Source organism: Micropterus salmoides, unplaced genomic scaffold (genome assembly GCF_014851395.1).
Source record: "Micropterus salmoides isolate LMB-PRFRI ecotype aquatic unplaced genomic scaffold, ASM1485139v1 Ms_hic_scaffold_2, whole genome shotgun sequence".
Classification (NCBI taxonomy): Eukaryota; Metazoa; Chordata; class Actinopteri; order Centrarchiformes; family Centrarchidae; genus Micropterus; species Micropterus salmoides.
In genome coordinates this window covers 20,107,214-20,124,834 of record NW_024041150.1, presented here as the reverse complement: position 1 = coordinate 20,124,834, position 17,621 = coordinate 20,107,214, and the positions used below count along the sequence as shown (strand labels likewise).

Genomic DNA, 17,621 nt, shown 5'->3' with positions numbered 1-17,621 from the left:
AAACTAGAATTCAGATTCAGATCAAAACAACTCATTATCTCAAAATTTTCTCAAATTATGACTACCTATCAGTTTTACAATGCAAGTCAAATGTGACTTAACATCTTTACATTTAAAAATTAGTATCACATAATTTAAGTCAAATAAGTTGTAAAGTTTTTCTAGGGGGAGATATTGGCTTCTATTCCTGCCAAGTCCTGTGAAAAGACAAATCATTAGATAATCATAAATGATGAAAACAAAAGGGAATCTCTTGAAAAGTCAAACAACTTTCCTTTATTTGTAACATACAAATAAACACTGACAAGGCATAATGACTTGGTTTTCCCTTTCATTGTCGTTTACGGATAGGACTATAACACTCACTCTCAAACATGGAGCTTTTCTTTTAACATGTTTAAAAAAGTTTTTTACCTGTAAAAGGCCAAGAAATGAAAATGAAGATGGATCCACAACAGCTTATATACATACATAGAGAAAAGACCAAGAGAAGGATCTGTGATTCTTTTTTTTGTTGTCGAGGGTATGTAACTTTTTCCTAAAATAAAAGTACTCACTAACTTAAAATGAACTGGTTAAATTTAGGCTCATTTTCAAACTTAAGATAATTTCACAAAATCACTTCCAATGAACCTTTTTTTGTAAAGACAGCCCATCTGTCTGGATTGAATGTAGCCACTAAGCACTGATCTAGGGTCAGTTCCAACTTTGGTCCAGATTTATTTTCATGCAATTTCACATTTCCAAGGTATAGGTGTTAAAGGAGCTTTTTTCCTTTTACTCATTAAAACTAAAATCACCTCCTGAAAAGCACTGTTATCACCTTCCTAGTGGTGTTAAAAGTAGACTTTTAGATGTGGTTCTTCAAATCTGTTTCTTTAAATACTACGCCATGACACACAATCAAAAACTGACCCTAGGCCAGAGCTGCGGCCAATCCAACTCAGCAAACAGCTAACTGACAACATGGCTGGTAAATAAAAACAGATGAGGTTTGTTTACATTTGGTTAACCTGAGAGAGAGACTGTCAGTCGGTTGATATACTACTACTATGTACAACATCCTCTTTTTATTGTAACCTACGCAGTACAAAAAATGTTTTCCTGTACTTATCAGAAGGTAGTCTAGAACTAAAACAAGCAAAATGTGGTGGGTTTTTTTTGTTCATGATCAAACAAGCACCAGACGGCAATACGTCGTCTCCAGGTGCTGAATTTTTTTGTCTCTACCCAGTCTGCAAACAACCAGAAATGTTCACCCCAGGATCTGGACTCGGTCATCCAAAGTATTTTTTTCCCCCCCCATTTTATGATAAATAACATTTTGTTCTTGTGTAACAGAGATTATTATAGTATTTAGACGTTTCTAAGAACGTCTCTTCATATTTCTGTCTCCCCTGTTTCACACACTTTGACCAGGTATTAATCTTTGCGAAACCTTAACTTCAGCCTTGATATGAGCCACTTAAATAAAAATAAAATAAAATATAAAAACATTTCAAAATGTACCAACTGAAGCCCTGTACAGCCACACTAAATAGAGGAATCTTGACATCCACAGTAGTGTAAAGTCTTTTTACTCCTCCAGCCCACAAGTAAGCGGACTACAGTCCTGGAAATAAAGAGTTTTATGGTGGTTTCGAGAAAATATCCTTAAGGTTTTGTAAACGGATATGGAATCAACAAGACTGAAGTGGTTACAGCAGCCCGTCTAGGTTGACTAGTAATGTGGTATCTGGTATAAATCCTAAGTCGGACAAGCAATATGGCGTCAGATGTACAGTATGACTTTACCCAAAACTTACAGTACTGACTTTGTGCCAAGATGCTTTCAGAAACATCAAAACTCAGCATTAACGTTACATTTTCTAAAATGCACCAATGTTCATGGGAGCTTTGTATGAAACATTAAAGTTATGCTATTAGACCCTCGTGATGATTTTAGATATATTTAATTGTGTCATGCAAACTAATGACGGCGGGCTGGGAAAACAGTTGACAACCATAGAAAAACACTTTCAGCGCTCTGCAATTACTTCTATCATCCATCCATCCAATCTACGTACCTTCCTCCAAGTTAACAGCATTAGTCAGCTTCAAATGGCCACATAATGAAGTGGTGATTTTTACCAATCCTCATCCATGTTAAATCAATATGATTTGCTCATGCTTAAAGAATACGAAGGAGAAGGGATGGAGGACGGTTGTAGTTTTTTAAAATACAGCTAAAAGGTAGCTTCAACATCAAACTTGTTTATCATTAGTACCTCTTTGAAATGAAGTGAACGAAGAGGAGAGCAGGAGTGATGCAATTGCACAAGTGTGACTAAAGATGAGAGCAACATAAACGGGAGGCCCAAAGAGCAGGGGAAAGGAAAGGAGAAAACGAGAGCATGAACTAAAGACCTCTTTCAGTGAGCCAGAAAAGAGCGTTTCAGTTCATGTTCCTCTGATAAGCAAATGTGGCTGGAAGCAAGTTGAACATCTGAATGAGCAGGAGGGTCATACTGGGATTGTTTTCTGGGTTGGATGCAGATTTACAGCAACAGATGATGAGAGAATAAAGATTTTTTTTACTAATTTCACTGGGAGAAAGGTGAGCGCATACGACATAAAAAGGCAACCTTGAACAAACTTATCTCACACGTTAAAATTAAATTAAAAGCAGGGGAGACGTCTACATATGAATCACCTGAACAGCAAAGATGGGTCGTGCCAATAGTGTACTTGTAATCTTGCAACAGGTGTAAAAATGGGCCGAAGTGGTTCCAGACAGTGCAGTTTCTGCTAGCTGCAGTGCTATTGTTCCAAAAATAACTTACAAGCCATGTGCGCATATAACAGGTGATGTTACACCACAGCAGGGCTTCTCAGGCTGATCCTGGGACCCTCCTTCAGTGAAACAAGCTAGTAGTCTCAGTGTGAGGTCCCAAAGAAATCATGGGCTGTATAACAGAAACGGACTAACTCAAAGATCCTATCCCATCTGCTTAGTATGCATGGTCATCTGAGGTCATGGTTTATCATTATTTACTAGTCATCCTATCTTCAAAACATGAGGAATCTTGACTTGGGGTAGGACGTTTCTATAATACAGCCTTAGTTAGGCCAGGAGCCAGTTTTAGGTACCAAGCCATCGTTTAAGAAGCGCTGCAGAAGGATTCAATACAGTATAACATGTGGGGGAGATGAGAGCAGGATGGGATGAGGTTCACTGCAGTGGTACAGAGTGTCAGCAATGCAATAGCTTTATCTTGACTGGAAATTACCAATTGTTATCATTAACTGGGATAAGAGAAGGGCGGGAAAAGAAAAAAAAAAAGATGGACATTGAATTGAGAAGTAGGAAAGAAAAAATAGGAGCTATGTGTGAAAGCTCACACTGCATACTGCGTTTGTAACAGGAATACACAAAAAAACAAACACATAAATCTCAATCCATAATGCGACATCAATATCTGTAGCCAGGTATTCCACCATCGGTTCATTTCTAACGGCACTCTACGGCCGCTCAAACTCAAAAACGCTTGTAGAGTAGCAGGCAGCTCAAGCTTTCACACATAGCCATGAAAGTTGCTGGCTTTTTAACCAAAATCACAAAGACGGTGGAGCTTTGAGTGGCTCAGTGGCAACAGCCTCCGCAGTGCCCGCCCCCGTGGGTGTGTCCCGCAGAGGCCTCGCCGTGTTTGGTCCGCCGGCTGAGGATCTCGTAAGAGCAGTCGTCGCCGCAGCAACCGGACATGCTCGGCGAAGTCTCATCAATCTCAAACCTAAAAGGGGGGGGGGGGTGATGGGGGGTGAACAAGGAAGGAGGTCAGAGAACTTAAAAGAAAGGAGGAGTCTTTTTTTCTTTTGGACATGTACTTGTGAAGGCAGCCGTCAACACTGGCAATTGTTCTTCTGCATGTATTTGCGTCATTTTAACTAAACAATCCCTCAGTCGCTCACTCACTGTTACACGCATAATATCAACTTAATGTTCACATTAAATAACTACAGGACAAAAGGTTTCCTAAAGAAGCCCATACTGTGTACTCCAGTATGATATGATCTCAAGTTAAAAAGAGCAGAAGCTCTAGAGTAGTGCTTTTCAGCTCTTTTGGCGTGTGACCCCTTAAAACACGGCAATGTCTGTTGTAACATGTTATGTGATTTTTTATTCCTCCCTTGATTTGTTTTAATAATTTCTAAAAAGGTTAATCCCTAAACTGATGCAGTCATTTGTAAAAAATAAAGAAGAAAATATCAGAATAAAGTGTTGTGTTGTAGAAATATGTTTTGTTCTGCTTACATATCCTGTAAATAATGTCACGACCCTTCAGATTGAACCGGCGACCCCTTGTGGGGGTCCCAACCCCCCAGGTTGGTAACCACTGCTCTACAGGGAAAAAACGGAGCTTCGGACACGTTGCATATCTGTACATTATATTACAGTCACCCTTGTGCGTTTGTCCATATATATATATATATATATATATATATAAAAAATAAATCAGCCCATTCACAAAGACAAACTTACAAACAATCCCAAGTCTTTCCTTTAATGTTAAAAGTCCACACCGTTTGTGGAGCCAGACTACTCACTGTAAAGCTTCTCTGAAGAACTGGTAAGCCCCGTGGTTGTGTTTGAAAACTGTCAGCATCACTTTCTTCATCTGTGTACTGGACAGAAACAAACATATTTACCTTAGTTTCACATGACTGAAGGACGACATCTTTTAATTCCTGCATTGTTTACATATAGTCTTTGTCCTTTTCATGGGACAAAAACAGAAGAGACTACCCTTATTCTTTAAACCACATTGTGATAAAATTGTTCAGTGTCATTACAACAAGCTCATCACTAAAATGTAAAATCTTACAGGATACAAAAAAATTTGTTGGACTTTCCAAGCTGATACATAGGAGCCATAGAGACCACTGTAAAATCAGAACATATATATTTTTTTACAGCCATTAGCAGACAATGAAAACATTTAACCAGATTCACATGATTATTCATACACACTCAGAAGCATCTGAATTTCACACAAAGTCACACAGCCATGACGGCAGCTGTGGATTTTACCTGTTAGCAATGAGCTGTAGTATCTGGATGAGGAACTTGCCGAGTCCTTTCCTCCGCACTCTGCTCTCTAGCTGCACCTCATAGCTGGAGAGTCGAGACAAGTTAGACCAGAGTGGGCATATTGCAAAAAAAAGTAACAAGTGAAATACATCCTTTCTCTGGCTGTTGTTAAAAGGATGGCTCGGTGCCTTACCAATATAAAACCTCCTCCCCACACTCCACGTCGAATCGGAAGTGAGAGAAGGCCACGGGGGCAGAGTCGCCGTCGCGGGCCAGTAGGTACCACGCCCTCTCGTCGTTCATCTCATCCCTCTTTTCCCTCTCCTTCCACCCCCACTCGCTCTGCTCATACCTACAGCATGGCCAAAGGAAAATAGGTCGACTCAAACGTGACATGCCAAATTTTTACTCTCTCATTTCTCCCCATCATCAGGCTGCTGAGTGGCCGTGCCACTCAGACAAGGAACTAATTTTGTTTCCACTGACTGGGCGCAATTTTTCTACTCAAATTCTGGCAAAGTGAGATAAGATACATGGTTGTCATTTCTCTGCCTCCATCTCTTCTCCACAGGTGTGTACAGTCCAATTTATTCCCTGATCCACATCTTACTCTGCAGCCGACTGATGTCTCTCTTCAGTGTTCCTGCACACAAAGCATTTCTGGCTCGTCTGCGCTTCTTCCTATACTGTAATCTACCATTCAGATCTATGAGAGCCTCTTCGTTCATCACTGTGTTCCTGAACTACACCTTTAACTACGAGAACAGGACAGATCAGACTCCTTACAGCGCCTGCATGTTGGCTCTGGTGAGTTCGAAGGCCCACTCGACGGACAGCGGGTTGAGGGTGGTCACTCTCTTACACTCTATCTGCAGGTTCAGCCTGGACGGGAAGACAAGTAAACATGTGTGTGCGCATGAGTCTGTGTCTACACTGTAGTAAAGTCAGACAAACAACAGATATAAATACCACCAGCGGACCAACTCTCGCCCCCATGTAGAAAATGAAACAAGTAAGTATTTCATGAAATGCTGAATAAGTCCTTTGTAGGCGTGCAAAGCAATGCGTACCCATTTCTGTCGTACTTTTTGAAGGCTGGGAAGGCAGCCAGTGGGTCATCAAGCTGTGGGGAGAAGGGGCAAATTTAGCTCAAGCGATGTTCAAAACACAAAAGTATCAAATATTTTCTCCCTTTATGCCAGAGTCTCTTATTATACTGCCCCCAATGGAAAAGCTCCTATTGTTTTGGGAGAAATGTAATGTACACATACTTTTACTTTACACCAAATGTGTGACCAATTTTCCTCTAGCTTGATTAACAATGTCTAAACAAATTTTTAAAAATCTGTATAGCTGAAATAATTAGTCAACTTCACATAATCCTTTAATCACTAGAGACATTCAAGCAAAAATGCCATATACTTGCTTTGTCTAGCTTCTCAAATGTAAGGATTATCCGTTTTGCGTTGTCTTAAAATGATAATAACACATCAGTAAAATAAATGGCAGATTAATCGTTAATAAAAAATTATCGTAGTTGCACCCCTACCCTTCTGGGTTTTCAAATCAAACGCTTCTTTTACTTGTGAATGCAGAAAATGCCCCCAAAAATAGACCGTAATGGAGACTGCACTTCCAACCTGAGCACCCCTTAGGCTCAACTACAGGCTCTGGAGCCGAAATGGGCCAAACGGGGCCCATACAGGCAGGGAAATCACAGCACTATTATTGTTATAGCCCCATTAGTCACTCATAAAAAGAACCTGGATCATTTCCTTGGTCTTGAGTGCATAAGATAATCTCAAATTAAGTTAACCCCTCTTCTTGCACATATAATGAGACATTGGGGCCCAGGGCAAAGACATGTGAACTACACAGCTATATTAGGGAAACTAGAATATCAAATAAATATCAGTTCGGCGGTGTTCTCTTTTGTTTAGGGGCCCTCTGACCCCTTGGGCCCGTGGGCCTATGCCTGGTAGGCCTGTTCAGCAATCCATCCACACCTCTCCTCCATTTTAGGGCTGAGGAGAACTTACCATGTCTGGTTAAAAATGTTGTTGTTGTTGTTTTAAACCCAGTGAATCCACTATTTGTTCATTTGAAACAAAAGTCCAAGTCAAGATCCACTGCTGTTGGCGAGAGCATAAATAAAAATAAATGCAGCTCTGGGAGAATTTCTTGCATTCCTTCACTGTTAGCACATCAACAGTGGAAAGGGGCGGGAGAGGGAACCAGCATGCAACACAGAGTGCCCCATTTTGGGACAAAATGGCACAGGAAAGTAATAAGCGCAGGCAGGCCTGTTCAGAGGTTGTTGAGGAAGCGGCTGCAGCTCAGCTCAAGGCGAGTGCGTGAGCTTTGTTCTCCTCCAGGCTTCCTACTAAGGTTTACTAATGCTCTAGCCCAACCTCCAAGCTACAGGAGCTGTAGATGGTTAGGATTTAACAATGCTGATTAATTATGCATAACAAAACATATGGCACTGTTTGGCTTTTCCTGCCATGTAAATGTCAAATACAGCTCTTATTAGGGCAAGGAGTGCTTTTGGTGTCATTACATGGAACCACGTCTAACACTGTAACCTAACAAGTGATAAAAAGTCCCAGCTCACAACGGAGGTTTTAAGTGGCGTGCTCGTTGCAATATGAATCCATGAAAGCCTGAAACAGCACGTAACAGGGCCAAGTGGTGGGTGCTTTTATACAAAGCACTTAGTTGATTATGGCATGACATGTTAAAAATAAATGTACTTTTGAGACTGTCAGAACTACACCACTGCACATTTTGCACCTGTTTTGCAGTCAGCGAGCGGCTACCACCGCAACCTCTGTATCCTGAACAAGATGATTGCCAATTCCTTAAATAAGGTCACTCCATCTCCCCAAACGTCCCCTCAAAAGCCCGCCCTGTGGCCCACTGCCACTGTTGAGTAATCTGCAACCAAAATTACCTTATTGGCTGCATCCACCTTGGCACAGACGGCATCCATAGCTGCCCTCTCCTCCAGACGTCTGGCTTTCTTCTCCTTCGCTCTGTTGGACTTCCTCTGGACACAGGAAATGAGGAATGTGTTGAGATGGTAGCAGGCATGCAGAGGAGAAATTCAGGGCCACGGGAACAAAAAGAATGGAAGGAGGAAAAGATATTTGACATAGGTGTCAGAAAACAAAGAACTGTAACAATTTCTTAATTTCATTTATTGACAATCTCTGAGATTTTTTTGTCACTTTATCAATCCTCTTCTCCATTTCGCATGATCAATTACACACTTAAACTAATCCTTTTTTATCTGACACCCACTGTTGGGCAGTAATTATAATTTAGTGTCTGCTGGCTCTTGTTAGATATGATAACATTCTTCCTGGTGTCTAAAATTGATCGAAGACGTGTGCAGGCCCTTGTTATAACATGAAAAGGAACTGCAGCATTTTGGTGCATAAGAAGAGCTAGCATGTCGGATAACAAGACATTATCATTAAGCCTGGTAACAAAGATCAAAGAGCCCAACGCAGGCAGGCTCCACGGGTAACACACAAAAAGCTATTCAGCTTCTTTTATTTAGTTCATTCCTGAGTGCAATTAAAGAAAGAAAGTAAGTCACTCCTATGTTAATACCATTAAATGTAATGTATAGTCCTTCCTAGAGACGTAACTTTAGGCTAAATTTAAATTTAAGGGGGAAATAAAAGCAGTATGGAAAATTAGTTGCACCTGAATTTAGCAGCTTTGGTTTTTTTTTTTCCTATTCACCTATGTACTTGTTAACCTCTAAATATAAATTTACAAGTAATGTTCTGTGTGCCTGCAGACTAGAGCCCGAGTGGAAGCTTTAAGACCGATACCGATTTTGATATTCGAGGATTTTAAAATCAAATACTCCGATATACATCACCTGATATTCTTTTTCCTCCCCCTTCTTTCAGAAACACATAACATAAACAAGATTGTCACTAACATTTGTTATGTGTAGTTATGAGACCTCACCAAGATAAGATGACATGATGCAGTTTACAAACAAACTTTTTATTGTTATAAATAATACTTTGAACAAAAGTACATCTGATTACATCTGTGTTTTGTGGTGGATTTTTAGCTCATATCGGCTGACAATATCGGTATGCACATTTAGCGGTCGGGCTCTAGTGCAGACCTCATTTGCAGAAGTATTTTCTCACACATCAACACGGCAAAAGAGACTTAATGACCCAAGAACAGAACAAACCTCAAACCTAAGAAAACGTACAACTAGAAAAAAACAAACAAATGGGAGGTCAGTCATGCAGGACAGTTACACTTATAAAGTATATTATGAACATGATCACCCAGTCCATAAAAAAAGAGCAACAGCAAGATAAAAAAGCAGCATTGATATTCATATGAGTAGCTATTATGACCAATGCTGTGTAAAACAGTGGCCTGTTTATATCGCTGATGTCGCATATTTCTCCCGGTGTGTGACTATTGTATTGGAAAAATTCCCTGACACTCTAATTTAGCATGCTCTTGGCTTGATATCGCATGCTGGTATCAGCAATGGTGCAGCCATAATTCACACAAATTACTCCAATGCATCCATGCCTTGCAACAGAGAGAAAACCACTCGCTTCAACAGCTGTTATAAACGTGTTTCCCATATTAGCTGTCTTTAATCACCAACGCCTGGAATTCATAGAGAAATGTAACACTGAGTCACTCACAGCAGAAGTGGCTTGAAACTTGCACTTAATGTCAGGGTTGCTAGCATTAATAAAAAGGACACCTGCACATCAGTACTAAAAGGATTAGTCATTTAACTCCAGAAAATAATCTGCCACCATTTGATAACTAATCATTTAAAAATCAGCAATACAGAAAAAACACAGAACATTTCTTTCTTTCTTTTCTTCTTCACATCTTAGGATTTGCTGTTCATCTGTCTCATTAATTAGAAATATTTGGACTTTGGACAAGCCATCTGGAGACATTACCCTGAAAAATAATTATTAGTTGCAGCCCTAACCACAGTTTAACAGTGTATACAGTTTACAATACCCTAGATCCTGGGAAGCCCCATGTATTTACAACATGTTTACAGTGCAGAAATGTGCTTTACGGACAAACAAGCAGGAATTAGCTAAATTATGTCATTAGATCAGGACCTGAGCAGAAGAGGGAACTAAATTAGCCAACTTCAGCTCAGCCCTTAAACTTTGTACCAAGCACAAAGCACGGGAAGGCTGCAGAATGAGCTGGGGCTGTGGTGAAAACACGTGGATTGGTTTATCTGGAGTGAAAGTGGAGGATAAACTTAAGTCTGCTTACACAGACTACCTTAAGTTAAGGATACTAACTCGGCTTTGCAGCATGAGTGCAGGCCCGGTGGGGGTACATCATTGGCATCCTACAAGCCCACATGTATTAAAACCAGGTGGCTTAATCCATCACACGGTTTTGTGTTTTCTTTTTTGGGTCAAACGTCCCCACAAACACACACACACACACACACACACACACAGTGGTTAGCAGTAACAGCTAGCCAAGCACTCGGCATTAACATTGCATTCCTAAGTGGCTAACACAGCTAGCAGGCTAACAATGGCACAACCCACATCAGAAGTTAAGTGTGCACAGCGGCGAGGACAATGCAGTAATGATGCTGAAAACGATGCCACACAACGCTGCGTGTACGCTCGGGCTGGTGTTATAAAGCTGTTTGAAGCTATGTGGAGGCAGCTACACGGCTAACAGCACAGCCACCCCGGTGCCAACCGACACCTTTAACTAACATCAATCCACCATGGTCTCTCTTCCTTTCCCTTCCTCCTCCTCCCCCTTCCTTCTTTCTTTCTCTCCTCTCACCATCACGCATTTATTTATTCATTGTATCACCTCGCACCGAGACATTAAGCAAAACACACACGGTTACAACTCACCCCCATTTCGCAGCTGTGTCTTATCGATCCCCCTGTAGAAACACACCTCTATTGTCCCCGTGCTCTACTGCTGCTGACTTATTAGTATCGTGACTACAGAGAGAAGAGGGCCAGATTAATATGGCAATGATAGATAGTGTGCTAACGAGGCTAGCTGGCTAACGGCACCGACCGATGGGAGAAGCAGCAGTCAGGCGAACTTTCATTAAAAACGTCAATGAAAATGTTTCTGTTTTTTTCTTTCTCTTTAAATCGGATTGGCGCCAAGAGTGCGAGGCTGAATTTATTACGGGTCCTTCCTTTGCCCTTTCCTTTCCTCTCGTCTCCGTCGTCCAATTATGCTGCGTTCACGTGCTCTAAACGAGCTCAGACTTCCGAGTCTCAAATGGACTTTCAAGAACAATAATCCAAAATTTGGGAGGAAAACTTACCAGTAAACTTTCTGTAGATAAGCACCTTCTTTATTATTTTACATTTAACTTTTTTCCAATATTTTCGATATTCTACAAAGAAGAGTTGCATTTCCTAAATGATAATAATAATAAAAAAGTCCTGCACTCAAAATGTTGCTAAGTAAAATAAAGTAAGGGTTATCAGCAAAATGTACTATAACGTAGTTATATTATAGTTGGATTGTTGTTGGTACATTGTAGTCGGATACTTGTAATACAACTTTGGGTGGTTTATCCTGTAACAATTCATCACATGCTGTAAGGTCATTATATGTTTTGTATAAGACTTAATCTTCACAGTAAAGTGGAAGTTTAAAGCAGAAGTGATTAAAAGTAACAAAAAATGTACTTACCATAGACTGTCCTGTGAGTAGGCTATGTAGCTTATTTCCACCACTACCTCAGAGTATTCATGGTTGTCATTGTTGTTGTTGTTTTTATTATTGTTTAATTTTTTATTGTTGCACAGTTCTTAAAACAAAAAATACGATATTCATTATCAAATAAACATAAAAACTACTACATTAATATTAATTGTAGATGAACCTTCTATTTCATGTTGAGAAGAACTTCCTTGCTTGGTTTGCATGATAGTAAAATCACCTTAGTAAAATTGTCAGCACAATCAGACATCTTTACGTAAGCGTACATACAAGCGTATTCGAGTTTTTGGGACAACGCTTTACTACCGGAAAAGTTTCCTGGCAGCGGTGGGATTCGAACCCACGCCCCCGAAGAGACTGGAGCCTTAATCCAGCGCCTTAGACCGCTCGGCCACGCTACCATGCACATGTGAGTCCTGTCCACAAAATACCTGTCTGTCAATATTCCGACAGTTTTTGAATGCACCACTACTTTAGCGCGAATATGGTTTCCTTGTTTGGAAAGTGACGCCAGCCCCTCAGAGGCTGGACGGGGCTGAAGAAGGGCGTCACACTTCACGTTGTTGGAGGATAACCTTACGGTCACTTACAGAAACAGACATTTTAATTATTTGACAGAAGATAACATATCATAACAACCAACAGAAATTCAGTGGTGGAATATAAGTACATTGACTCTAATACTGTGCTTTAAGTACCTACAATTATAAGGTAGGCTACTTGTAGCCTACTTTACTAGTAGAGTATTTCCATGTTATGCTACTTTACACATTTACTCTACTACGTATAGTTTTGTCAAATTTAGTTACTAATTACTTTACTGATTGCAATTATTATTAATACAAAATAAAACCACTTAAGGAATTATGATATATTATTATGGATTAAGTTACCCAGCCTATACTAAATAGGCTAGTTCAAATTAGCCCCACCTTTACCTGCAACATCAATGATGCTTACACATTAATCAATAATTATAATCCAATAGCTAATATAATATTCTGAAATGGGCTGTTCTGTATAATGAGTTTTTACTTTTGGTGCTTTTAATATATTGTGATGCTAATTCTTATGTAGAATGCAGGACTTTTACTTGTAACAGAGAAGCCTACTTCTACACTGTGATATTGCTGCTTTTATTTGTAAAAAAAACATTTTTATTGACCGCAGAAGTTTTCCTCGTTTGTTCTGGTCATTGTTTACATTCCACCTCAGGTCTGTGTTAGTAAGGCGTTAGTACACCTGGCCAACCAGATAGCTAAAGGTGAGAAAAAACATCTAGACTCCCAGCTCATTGTTCTCGGGGACTTCAACAGAGCAAACCTCAGCCATGAGCTGTAGGATGCAGAGATCATGTCCTCAGTATTTCTTTTCTGGCATTATGGAGGCCTGAAGTGCAGTTTACAAGTGTGTTACCAATATAAAATGCATGAGAACAATTTAGCAATCATCATAATGTATCCCTGGCAGAGTAGAGAACAATCTGTGTTTTAGATCATCCATATCTGGGACACTGTTGAACTGTTACATGAATATCAAAAATATCCAAATATCTAGAGAAATTCACAGAATTATGACGTCTCTTTAAAAGTATCTGGGATGGAGGGGCTGAGTGTTTCTAAAACCCTGTGGCTGTGATTATATTCAGTTTTGCAAAAACCCATGTATTTCCTAAATCAACAGGTTGCAAAATGGGGTTTCGATATTACCAGAAGAAGCTACATAAAATGTTCCAGGGATGCTTTGTAGCACATTTCAGTCTCTTCATATATCGACCTAAGGTTTAAAGCAACACTATCATATATATATATATATATATATATATATATATATATATTCAAAATCATTGTCATAGAGGGATCAATCGTACAGGGATTTGTAATAGGGTGAATGGCGTTTCTGTCATTGCCACTCTGGCCCGAGACTCCTGGTATTGGCACTGTGTAACACTGAAATCCTGGGCAGGAAATATATCGCGAGCATGACATAATGCTTTACAGCACCACATTGCACATCAACACAACTCTTCAGCGAGCTACTTTAGCTTTAAGAAGAAGCAAAGAGCACTTAATGTACAACGTACGTTCTTTGGAAGAACCTAGCTCGATATTCTGAGTTTGGTTATCATAGCAGATGCTGCGAAGAGACTGAAGAAGACGGTGGAGGAAGCAAGGAAGAGAACAAGAGAGAGTGACAGAGCAAGAGATCAGACAAGAGTAAATATCAGACTGGCTTTTATGTGTTGGCGTGAGCAAAAAGAGCTGAAAGGATGCCGAACTGGCCTACTTGATGCTTGATGTTTGTCTGTGTTAGCAAAGTTGTTGACTCAAGGAAAATCTGCCAGAGGTTTCATAGACAGAGGTTTAGCCACTAGCTAAAAATCTCAACATTGGTAAGGTTACTGTACATGCTCTTGCGTCGGTTGCTGTCTAGCTGTATTGGCTCCATTGCCACCAAAGTTTCAAGCAGCATTATGACGCTGCTTGTGGAGAGCGAGCAACCTTTGTGGACGTAATGTTAGCTAATGGCAGAGGCGAAGAGACCGAAGAGGACGTTTACAGGAAGCTAAAAAGAGAGTGACCAAGCAAGAGGCTGCTGGACGTTGGCGAGAGCTTCATAAAATAAAAGGCTGCAAGACAGACGCTGAGCTGGTCTTCTTTCTGTTGGACTAGTAATATTGCACTTGCTTGATGTTTGGCTGTGTTAGCAAAGTTGCTGACTTAGTAATTTAATCATAATAACTGCATGTGTACAGCTGTCCTTACACAAATCACACAAAAGATTAATCTTATATAATGTTGCTTTAAGTGTAATATAAACATCATATCTGTAACATTTTACTCAGTTTTGTCAGATGTGGGTCCTTTTTCAAAGAGGGACCCATCTCCCTCTTTAGCAGTTTACCACAGTGACTACTAGAGGGCGACGTGGAGTTTGAAGTCACTGAATTCATATTACAGCCCTTTATTTTTTCCATCATACATGATATAAGATGAGTAGCTAACGAAAGTGTTTTATTTTAACTTTTATTGCCTCTGCATTTGGGCACTCTTACGCCAGCTCTTGCAAACACTGTAATTGGCTGGTGAAGCATAAAGCACACTGTGGTGTCTCTCCCTCACCCTGCAGCAGAAAATACACAGCTGCATATTCTTTCATTAAGTGAGAAAGCAATAGCAAAGATGTAGAGGAGTGCTATATTAAAGTGTAGGCCACTGTGAGAATATTATGGGACCACAGAGTGATTACCAATGAGACAAAAGGATACCATTTACCTTTAGGAATATGATAGCAATTACATTTTACATTTTAATATGTACATTTAAAAAAGCTTGATATGTAGACATTTTATTTGTTCTTCAACTTCAACTATCGATTATTCTCTTGAAATATCAGAAGACATGCCCAACATAATTTCTCTCAGCCCTAGGAGACATCTACAAAGTTGCGTGACCAAAACACAACAATATTGACTTTATTTATTACAAAGATGGGCAGCAAAGTCTCAAATTTAAGAAGCAGTAAATGTTTGGCAGTCTTCAAAGATGATTAAAACCATTTATCCTTTATTAAAATAGGTGATGACTGATAGTTTAGGATCAAATCTGTGTGTTTGTATTTATTTTAGTACCTGTTATGTCTTTTACACTTAACCCACATGTTCTATTCAGGATCATGGAGACCCCAGGCCCTCTTTAATAGCCAAAATCTGAACTTAACATTGTTTTCTCAGTTTAACACCTCATGACCTTTTTCCTAATTTCATGAAAATTGCTTTTAAAGCTGATTGTCAAGTAATGACATGTTGAAGCAGTCTGCTACAGACAATGACACACGACATGGTTGAATACAGTGGATTTTCATTTGCTCTATATGTGTAATTGGTGTTGACAGCTGACAATACCCCTCCCAAATTCCAAACAACTGGATTTGGATCATTTGGTCATTACAGGGGGTTTGACCTCTCTGGAGTTAAAGTGACCCACTATGCAGGAGAACAGACTGTGCATTTCTTTGTCTTTCAATAGTCTTTTGGCAAGTAAAAATAATAATTTCTTCCTACATAGCCCATATAAAACATAAAACATGAAATATTTCCTTTTTTAGTGTAATAAGGCGTTTGTGCGGTGTTTGTCAGAAGAATACAAAAGATTTGTATTCACAAGAATACAAAAGGAACATTTGATTTATTACTATTACATACAGTAATGCGGACCCCAAACAAAAGAGTAAAGTATTACTCTATAGGCCACTCTGTGAGTTCTTGGTTTGGTGGGATATGAGATGGCCACCTTTGCAAGCCTACCCACTTTTTCATAATGCAAATAAAGGCCTTGTATAGGGGGTTCTCTCCATCTCTCTCTCTCTCTCTCACACACACACACACACCAGCAGCCCTCCCCACCACGCAGATGGCCCAGTCTTTAAACCCCGCCTACAGTCTTTTGTCTTCAGGGAATCTGTCTGTTGGCTGTCGGTAGAAAAACTATTTATTTCATATGTCAGTAGGGGGCGTGATGAGGCTCTGAGAGTCTACATACAGACCTAACGCTCATTGTAAGCAGTCTGTTTTGGATAGCCGACACATACCCAAAAACATCCCATTTCGCAGTTGAGAACTGTTTGTCTTACTCTACATATTTCTATAATATGGAGCCTATATCTATAAAAATAGACTTTCTCTATATCTCTTTGGAGGGGATAATGAAATGCAGGCCACCCACATATATACTAGTATAGCCTAGGCTTACACACACACACACACACACACACACACACACACACACACACACACACACACACACACACACACACACACACACACACACACACACAGCTCAGACCCCTCTCTTCAGCTCAGCAATGCTGTGTGTGGTGTTCTCTTGCAGGCCAAAAGATAGATAGATACAAGAGAGCAGGGGCAAGAAGGAGCGGGGAGAGAGTGAATCAACAGATAGAGCGTGGAAAGGAGCAGAGGAGAATGGTGGATGAGGATGAGGCCTCTCTCAGCACAGCGAGCCCTGCAACACAGAGTTACAACACATAGACTGGACAGCCACCCTACTTTGTCATTCTACTGAGACGAGATGGTTGTACAGTGGGTCAATGTCTACGGCCTGAAAATGTCTGGTATCTGTTGTGGTACTTCCTTATCTGTGCAATAAGTGGAAGTGATTTATAAAACGGATTGTTTTCAAACTATGGTGGAAGGCCTCACAGCTTTCACATCTGATGGTGAAGCATCATGAGTCAACCATCAACTCCACTAAAAGACCTAAATTTAAGATTTCAGTGGAGACTTTTTAGCCTCATTTGATAATCTACTATATATGTTGTATCACAGGCTTTCCCTCTCTAGTAACAACACACTTCTGGTATTTTCATAACAGTGACACTGAATAGTATTTGAAAAACTACTTGGCACATTGGCATTACATTTGCTCTGTATATTACAGTATGACCCCTAAAGTATGATCCCTTCTGATTTTAGTTACCCACTGACCTTGTAATAGCTCTACCTTCAGGTCAAAATGTCAACACTTTGCAAGACACTGTATCTTGAAAACTAAAGGCTGGATTGTCTTGTATTTAAACTTAATATCTCATAACTCCCTCTCTCTAACTGGCAGATGGAATTTGCTAAATACATTCATGCTCCTAGGGGGAAAACCTATATGCCTAGCTTTTCTTTAGCATTATTTTACAGTTTAGTTCCAATATTATTTAGGTTCTCCAAAAATACACAGTTCTTTCCAACACTTAGGTTGTGGGTTATATTAAACACTGCAGCCTACTTGTGGCA

At 40.0% G+C, this 17,621-nt stretch overlaps 1 protein-coding gene and 1 non-coding gene across 2 annotated transcripts; both read right to left on the bottom strand.

Moving 5' to 3' along the window:
• Positions 1–249: 249 nt before the first annotated feature.
• naa40 (N-alpha-acetyltransferase 40, NatD catalytic subunit) lies at positions 250–11,273 on the bottom strand. Its single transcript, XM_038731525.1, has 8 exons — positions 10,984–11,273; positions 8,022–8,117; positions 6,139–6,191; positions 5,855–5,950; positions 5,262–5,420; positions 5,069–5,152; positions 4,585–4,662; positions 250–3,770 (listed from the first exon to the last, which is right to left on the bottom strand). The coding sequence occupies exons 1-8, from the start codon at positions 10,987–10,989 to the stop codon at positions 3,623–3,625; spliced, it is 720 nt and encodes a 239-aa protein (XP_038587453.1). The 5' UTR covers positions 10,990–11,273; the 3' UTR covers positions 250–3,622.
• Positions 11,274–12,137: 864 nt separating this feature from the next.
• Positions 12,138–12,219, bottom strand: trnal-aag. Its single transcript has one exon. It is a non-coding gene; the product is annotated as a tRNA-Leu (tRNA).
• Between the last annotated feature and the right edge of the window lie 5,402 nt (positions 12,220–17,621).

Bases quoted from the DNA above. Each gene is read 5' to 3' on its own strand.
- naa40 (XM_038731525.1), bottom strand. The intron at 5,421-5,854 runs GTAAGGAGTCTG...GCCATGCTGTAG, and splicing joins AGAGCCAACATGCAGGCGCT to GTATGAGCAGAGCGAGTGGG. The intron at 4,663-5,068 runs GTAAAATCCACA...GTTTCTGTCCAG, and splicing joins CTACAGCTCATTGCTAACAG to TACACAGATGAAGAAAGTGA.